The 8,863-nt window shown below is 39.7% G+C and overlaps 1 protein-coding gene across 1 annotated transcript in view; it reads right to left on the bottom strand.

Moving 5' to 3' along the window:
- Positions 1-8,863, bottom strand: part of LOC108519338 (serine/threonine-protein kinase Nek5) — a 70,212-nt gene that overhangs the window by 1,305 nt on the left and 60,044 nt on the right. The window contains exons 18-20 of the mRNA XM_017858266.1: positions 8,424-8,504; positions 8,118-8,186; positions 6,032-6,158 (exon numbers count right to left, since the gene is read on the bottom strand). Of these exons, the coding sequence (XP_017713755.1) occupies positions 6,032-6,158; positions 8,118-8,186; positions 8,424-8,504 (277 nt within the window). The remainder of the gene's footprint in view (positions 1-6,031; positions 6,159-8,117; positions 8,187-8,423; positions 8,505-8,863) is intronic.

Here is an 8,863-nt window from a genome sequence, read left to right as displayed (position 1 = left end):
CCGTGCCTGGCTCCATTTTCTTAATTTAAAAAATAACTTGTTCTGTCTTTTCCTTATTACTGTTTTCACTATAGAAAATCTGAAAATAGCTGGGCACGGTGGCTCATGCCTCTAATCCCAGCACTTTGGGAGGCCGAGGCAGGCAGATCACCAGGTCAGGAGATCAAGACCATCCTGGCTAACACGGTGAAACCCCATCTCTGCTAAAAATACAAAAAATTAGCTGGGCATGGTGGCAGGCGCCTGTAGTCCCAGCTAGTCGGGAGGCTAAAGTAGGAGAATGGCGTGAACCCTGGAGGCAGAGCTTGCAGTGAGCCAAGATCACGCCACTGCACTCCAGCCTGGGCGACAGAGTGAGACTCCGTCTCAAAAAAATATATAATAATTAAAAAAAAAAAAAGAAAGAAAGAAAATCTGAATATCAGGTAAGTAGAAGAAAAAAAAATCACCCATAATCTCACTGTCCAGAGACTCTAACAATTTCAATTTTTCTCTTCTGCATATGGTTTTTGCTTTGTTTTGAAACAAAAAATTGGACCACATACTAGATGTCCTCTCAGAGCTTGCTTTTTTCAGTCACCTACAGATCATATCCAGGTTATTAAATATTCTTCTATACAGCTATTTTAAAGCAAACATAATATTCTGCTTTATGAATGTAATATAACTAATCATTTCCTGCCAGATTTTAGGTTACTAATGATTTTCACTATTAAAAAATAATACCATCATATAATGACCTCATTTGTAACTAAATTTTGTGGACATTTATGATTATTTAATCATAATGTATAATTCAATAGATACATTATTGAAAATGACAATTCTAGGGATTAGATATTATTTGCTTTACTACACAGCTTTTGTTGTTAAAGTTGAATTATTACTAATTCTGTGATTTTTTTCTATGTATTTTGAACAGTTAGCTCTTCCTTGTTAAAAAAAAATTACCTATATTCCTTTATTTCATTTTTGAATGTATAACTTTTTTACATATAAACTCTTTGATTTTTTAAAATTTTGTTGTATCATATTATATAGGGTCTGATTTCACAATCTTCCCCAAACTGTTAACCAATTGGCCCAGCAGCATTTATTTGAATAATCCTTTCTTTTCACACTGACTTGTGATGTTACTTTTCATTTGTGCTGAATTATGATACATACTAGGATTTGTTTCTAGCTTTCTCTTCTCACTGTTTTAACTGTTTGGGTGCTACTATCATATTGTTTGAATGACCATAATTTCTGTAATATATTTTGATGTTTGGAAAGGTAAGTACCACTTCACTGTTCTTCTTTTTCAAAATTTTTGGCTACTTAAGAAGCTGCAGGATTCTCCAACCTGCTGAGATCTCCCTATACCATAAAAAAAAAAAAAAAAAAATCCTACTGTGGTTTTGATTGAAATAGCCATGAATCCACATATTGAGGGAGGAGAAAGAAAGAACCAGTTAGGCAGGCAGTTAGGGCAGGTCCTCAGAATTCTTTCAAACAAAAGAACAGTCTGAAAAATCAAGCTGCAGACACATATAAGGGAACTAGCACAGGAAGCTTGCCTAAAACATGCCCACAGCTGCACAGATAAGGGAGCAAGCCCAACACAGAAATGCCTTTGTCCTTTGTGCAATCAGTGGGCCTCCAGCAAACAGTTCCTTCTCCTTTTGTGGGCATGTACATGGTGGCCTCCAATGAGCACATTCCTTTCCTTTTTGGGGCATACTTTGGACTGTGAGCCAAGCCTGTGTGAACCATCACTCTGACACTCAGCTGGTTGTGGGCCAAGGCTCCAATTGGTCTTTACACTATGTCAATTTTTTTTTTTTTTTTTTTTTTGAGATGGAGTCTTGCTTGTTCTGTCGCCTGGCTGGAGTGACTGGAGTATGGTTGCACAATCTTGGCTCACTGCAACCTTCACCTCCCAGGTCCAAGTGATTCTTGTGCTGCAGCTTCCCAAGTAGCTGAGATCACAGGTGTGCACCACCACACCTGGCTAATTTCTGTATTTTTAGTAGAGATAGGCTTTTGCCATATTGGCCAGGCTAGTCTTGAATTCCTGGCCTTGAGAGATCTGCCCACCTTGGCCTCCCAAAGTGCTGGGATTACAGGCATGAGCTACCATGCCTGGTCAACCATCATGTCATTTTCTGAGTGGTGCCTTTTCCAAAAACAACCCCCAGCCAGTCAGCATACTAGGAGAACAGGGTGGAGCTGCCAGAAACTCACACCTTATGCAAGTGAAACACCCAGCCCTATCAGGTTCCTCATAAAAGCCTTTGTACTCAGCTGTGAAATGGCAACTCTCTTGGGTCCCCTCTCCACAGTGAAGAGCTTTCCTCTTTCGTTTATTAAACTTTTGGTCCAAACTCACCCTTGGTGTCCATGCTCCTTATTCTTCTGGTCATGAGACAAAGAGTTCTGGGTAATACCTCAGACAATGATACTGCAATATTTATTTGGAAAAAATATTTCCAATATATAGCACTGCTATTTCTCTCCATTTATTCAAGTGGTCTGTAAATACCTCAGCAAAGTTTTACAGTTTTCTTTCTATATGCCACACAATTCTCATAAAGTTTATTCCTAAGTGAATGAATACACATACACACTCATATATATTTGCTGTTACTACTATAAATGAGATCTGACAACCAACTGAGGAAAACATTTGCAATACGTATTACAGGCAAAGGTTTGATTTAAATCAGTCTTATAAAGAAAAAAACAAATATGTCATTTTCAGTAGAAAAAAGGATGAAGGGCATGAGTACATAATTCATACATAATTCATAAGAGAAATATGAAGGGTTGGCCGGGCGTGGTGGATCATGCCTGTAATCCCAGCACTTTGGGAGGCAGAGGTGGGTGGATCACCTGAGATCAAGAGTTCGAATACCAGCCTGGCCAACATGGTGAAACTTCGTCTCTACTAAAAATATTTAAAAAATTAGCTGGGTGTGGTGGTGTGCACCTAGCTAGGGAGGCTGAGGCAGGAGAATTGCTTGAACCCAGGAGACGGAGGTTGCAGTGAGCCACGATTGTGCCACTGCACTATAGCCTGGGTGACAGAGGGAGACGCCATCTCAAAAAAAAAAAAAAAGAAAAGAAATATGAATGGTCAACAAACATATGGAAAAATTATTCAGCCTGAATAATTATTAGAGGAATACAGATTAAAATGAGAGACAATTTTCAGTATACTAATAATGAAGGACTTTTTTTTCCTTTTATCTAAAAAACAGCCAACCTCCTCTGCTTTTCCCAGCAAACTGATGCAAAGATAACAGTTGAATTTACCCCTCACACAGTTGACTGCTTTCCCTGAGGCCATTAACGGCTCCTGAAGGGCCAAATCCCACTCACCTCATCTGGCCTTTCTCCTCCAGTTGATGCTGCCAATTCCTGTGCCTCCTCCATGACCTGTCTCTCCTCCTTTGGCTTTACTCTCTCCTGATTCTCCAAAGTTTGTCTATATAGTGGTAGGGATATGTCCTAAGTCCCATTTCCCTCTCACTCCAGTCCTTCTGCATAGGTATTTTGACCATCACGAAGGTTAAAAACCACAGATATGCTAAGGGCCACCAAGCTATATCTTTATCCCTGATATGCCCCAGGCCTTCAGTCTTATATAGCATCTGCAGTTGATGCTATATAGATCTAAATATCAACATGTTCCAAATTTAGATCACTACCTTGTCTCTCTCGACCCCATTACCCTCCATGTGATATATTTTTGGTTGATGAAAGCTTCATGCATTTGAATTAGCAAACTGGGAATATCCTTGAGCCCCTTCTCTTCCTCAGGTCCCACACTCAGTATCTATTCCTCCTGCACCACTCTGGCTCATGCACTTGGACTCTTCTCCTGCCTTCATTCTTGCCCTCCATGCCATCCTTTGCTCTGCAGCCAGCATGATCCTTCTCAATCACAAATATGATGGCATGCCAAGCCCTGGAGGAGTGCAGACCTCCCTGACTCTCTACCCAGCTCGCATTTCAACAGTGATTAACATTTCAGGCTCAGAAAACATGTTCTGTGCCTCTTTTGCTCATAACACTTCTGTGATATTGAGAACAGGGTCCAGATTTCATTCATCTTTGAGCTCCCTACCACCGAGCAGTCTTTGGCACAAGGGAGATGCCTGCTGAATGGAGATTTTTCCAGAAGGAAATAAGGCAGAGAGTATTCCAGGAAGAGGAAACTGAGCCAAGTCAGGTCTGTAAATGCTATAGGAGAAAATGGACATTTCAGCTCTAGTAGAAAATGGACATTCCAGCAGGCTGTATGGATCCCATTTTCCATGGAAGGAACGAGGCAGTGCTGGGATGAGAAAAGTGTGTCACAACAGAATTAGGCCATGTAGTGTAAAATGTGATAATATGTGAAATGGACCTTATTCTGCAGGTATTATCCAGAAAAAATCTGAGCAGAGTAATAATATGCCAAGATAACTTTAGCAGCTGATATGGTTTGGCTGTGTCCCCACCCAAATCTCATCTTGAATTCCTGTGTGTTGTCGGGGTGGGGGGGGCCCAGTGGGAGGTGGTTGAATCATGGGGGCGGGTCTTTCCCATGCTGTTCTTGTGATGATGAATGAATCTCATGAGATAAGATAGTTTTAAAAAGAGGAGTTCCTCTACACAAGTTCTTTCTCTCTGCCTGCTGCCATCCATGTAAGATGTAACTTGCTTCTCCTTGCCTTCCACCATGATTGTGAGGCTTCCCCATCCGTGCGGAACTGTAAGTCCAATTAAACCTCTTTCTTTTGTAAATTGCTCAGTCTCAGGTATGTCTTTATTAGCAGCATGAAAATGGACTAATACAGTAACCATTTAGAGAATGAAGGGGAAATACTAGAGAAAAGGATGTCACATAAGCGAATAAGGCAACACAGTGAGGGGAAGGCAAAGGGAAAATGAAAAGACAGCACTTATATTAGGCACCTAGTATGTGCCAGGTCGTTTATACATCAAAACTCACTTTGGTCCTCACAATAACCCTGTGTGGCTATTCCTACTACTATTACCCCCTGTTTCTAAGATGAAACTGAGATTCAGAGTGTTGGAATAACTTGTGAAAGAAAGGTCACATAACCAGAAAGTGGCAGCAACAGCTGAGATTCAAACTCCCCTCTGTCTCTGAAGTCTACACTACACTACTGAGAGATGACAGAGCTCTAAACTAGTAACAGAGGGAAGGAAGGAAGAGGAAGACTCCAGAGACGTCTCAGAGTAGACACTATGCTGAGGGTGCACCCTGGTGACAGCACTGACTGTGAAGTTCTCATAAGATAAGTAAACAACAACAAGGGAGGGGTCCCAGTGGGGTTGGGGTGGGGAACAACTGTTCTGAGAGATGACCAATCACAGATAAGCTGCTGGCACATCCTATTCCCAAATACCTCATTCCTTCCACATGTAGCCCCAGCAGCGAAACCTTACCTGCACACCTTACTAGCATGTAGCTCCTCCAATAGGACCCTATAAAACTTCCCTCTAGCCCCTGCCTCTTGGCAGACAGCCCCTTCTCTGCTGTGCTGCCCACTGCACTCTTACAACGTATCTTTTTACCTTAATAAATCTGCCTTTCTTTACCTACAATTGTGTTCATAAATTCTTTTACTGCAACTTGGCCCCAGCCAGTTGCAGCTGTGACACTGACCAAAATAAAGGGTCACTGGAAAGGAAGAGCACAGAAGAGCTTGACTTTACACAGCTGAGTTTCAGATACTGACAACACTTGTCCATGGAGGTTCCCAGAAGATAATGAGAAAGACTGGTAAGTCTGGAGCTCCCAGGAGAAGCTGAAGCTGCAGGAGGGAGTGGGTGTGGAGCAGGAGAGGAGGGCTGGATCTCAGGGAGTGTGGTCACTGCATGGGTGGCAGGAGAATAGGAAGTGTGTTTCTGCCTTGCTTAGAGCAGAGAGGGGTCAAGTAACGGTGGAGCCGAGGCAGATGCATGGGGACAGAGTTCAAGATGGGTTGCTAACAAAACAGTTCCTTTTCACTTACAGTTTTCAAGAGACACGTACCTGCTTCTGGGCAGTGAAGTTTCTCAAATGCTTTGTCTGTATAATCTCCATGCTCCTTTACACATTTATATTCCTTAAACTTCAGGCCATCCTCAAAGGTCAAAGTTTCATTTAGTATATCCATTGCCTAAATCAATTCCACAGTGTTTCATGATAAATTAGCCATATTTTGAAAGAAAGAAAACCATATTTTGTGTTCCTAGTAAAACTAATTAGCAAGGTATATGGTAAATATTCAACATATGTTTACTAAACAAATAAATCCATAGAGTTTTAAAACTAGAGCTATGTTAGAATAAGATAAAAACAGAAATGTTTTCATTTTGTCTCCATGTTAACAGTGTCAAGCACTGGTCAGAAGGCAACTTAATTTTATCTAGACTTTCTGACTTCAATATTATTCCACTTCAGTTCCATTCTACAGTGCTCTCAAGCTTTTGTCATTCATGCCCTGTTTTAAGTGTACAATATTCTTAAACCAGCTCCCTAAATCTGCTCCTAGTATTTTGTAGTCAATACCAAAATGACCACTTCAGTTTCAAGCAGATCACAGCAAAGAATAACAAAGAGTAGCAGTTAAAACTTTTTGGACTCCATTCTTTCATTTCAGCAGGGCAACGTCAGCACCTCACTTCACAGAAGTTCTGTGAGAGTACCACTTCTCAAGTTCCCACCCAGAAGCAGGTCCCCAGATCTGCTCCACTCTGATGTCACAGCTCTGAGGCATTTAGGAACTTATGGTTGAACAGAGGTGAATGCTAACTATCACCACTCTGATGAAGTCTTTGTGTAGTAAATGCTCATAAAAATAATAAATGCTAACATGAAAATGTTTTAAGTTAATAAAAAACATTAAATAGATTGAGCATTAGGTATAATTATTCATACTTATATTGACTTAAAAGGTGAATTCAGAAAAGGTAAAATGGAAAAATAAACTTGACAAGTGGGACCTGATTAAATTGACAAGTGGGACCTAATTAAACTAAAGAGCTTCTGCACAGCAAAAGAAACTATCATCAGAGTGAACAGGCAACCTACAGAATGGGAGAAAATATTTGCAAATTATGCATCCAACAAAGGTCTAATATCCAGACTTTATAAGAAACTTAACTGAACAAGAAAAAACAACCCAAATTTTAAAGTAGACAAAACACAGAAACAGACACTTCTCAAAAGAAGACATACAAGCAGCCAACAACTATGTAAAAGAATACTCATCATCCCTAATTATAAGAGAAATACAAATCAAAACCACAATGAAATACCATCTCACATGAGTCAGAATGGCTATTACTAAAAAGTCAAAAAACAAATATTGGCGAGGCTGCAGAGAAAAGGGAATGTTTATGTAGTGTTGGTGGAAATGTAATGTAAATTAATTCAACCACTGTAGGAAGCAGTTTGGATATTTCTCAAAGAACTTAAAACAGAACTGTTCAACCCAGCAATCCCATTACTGGGTATATATCCAAAAGAAAACAAATCATTCTACCAAAAAGACACATATACTCACATGTTCATCCCAGCACTATTCACAATAACAAAGTCATGGAATAAACCTACGTGCCCATCAGTGGTGGTCGGGATAAAGAAAATGTGGTACATATACACCATGGAATACTATGCAGCCATAAAAAAGAATGAAATCATGCCCTTTGCAGCAACATGGAAGCAGCTAGAGGCCACTATCGTGAGCAAATTACATAGGGATAGAAAACCAAATTCTGCATGTTCTCACTTATAAGTGGGAGCTAAACATTGGGTACTCATGGACATAAAGATGGCAACAATAGATACTGGGAGCTACTACAGTGGGGGTAAGAAAGGAGGGAAGCAAGGCTTGAAAAACTAACTACTGGGTATTATGCTCAGTACTTGGGTAACGGGATCATTCATATCCCAAACCTCAACATCACACAATATATCCAGGTAACAAATCTGCACATGTACCACCTGAATCTAAGATAAAAGTTGAAAAAAATTGTCCCTACAGCCTGTGAAATAATTTCATGAAACATGCTATTAAGTAAGATATATGCATTTTCTCATACCTACTAATGGAAATTTAGACTTAATGCCATACCTCTTCCTCTTGGAGGATGTTTTCATCAGAAATACATTTGTCTAAATTAATTTCAAACTTTACCCCCTTCTAGGAGAAAGCAAAAAAAAAAAAATCAGTTTAGCAATTAAATAAAAGCCTTAAAATTACAACTCCCTAGGTCAATTTTGTTTGACATTATAGATTCTTAAAACCATTAGTCTCACATCACAAAATAGAGCAGTTCTATAAAATAGTTGGGGGAAAATCATGTAGGCAACCCGGATCACAAGGTGGTTCCCCAGCCAGCTATTTAATATGGAACCCAAAGACAAAAGTATTTCTTACCTTAGCTTTATATTTCTGTTCTGGATTTTTACTTTCTTTTGTGCTCTGAAGCCTCATTTGTTTCAAGTCTCTTTCAATGTCCTGAAAATTTAGAGAAAAATAGAATTTTATCACTGTATGTTTACATGAGTTGATTTCCGGGTTAAATGTGATTTTTTTTTTCTTTTTTATTTATTTATTTATTTATTTATTTATTGATTGATTGATTGATTTAATTTATTTATTTATATTATACTTTAAGTTCTAGGGTACATGTGCATAATGTGCAGGTTTGTTACATATGTATACTTGTGCCATGTTGGTGTGCTGCACCCATCAACTCGTCAGCACCCATCAAGTCATCATTTATATCATGTATAACTCCCCAATGCAATTCCTCCCCCCTCCCCCCTCCCCATGATAGGCCCCAGTGTGTGATGTTCCCCTTCCCGAGTCCAAGT

This window comes from Rhinopithecus bieti, unplaced genomic scaffold, assembly GCF_001698545.2.
Source record: "Rhinopithecus bieti isolate Rb0 unplaced genomic scaffold, ASM169854v2 scaffold_48477, whole genome shotgun sequence".
NCBI lineage: Eukaryota > Metazoa > Chordata > Mammalia > Primates > Cercopithecidae > Rhinopithecus > Rhinopithecus bieti.
This window is presented reverse-complemented; position numbering and strand designations above follow the sequence as displayed.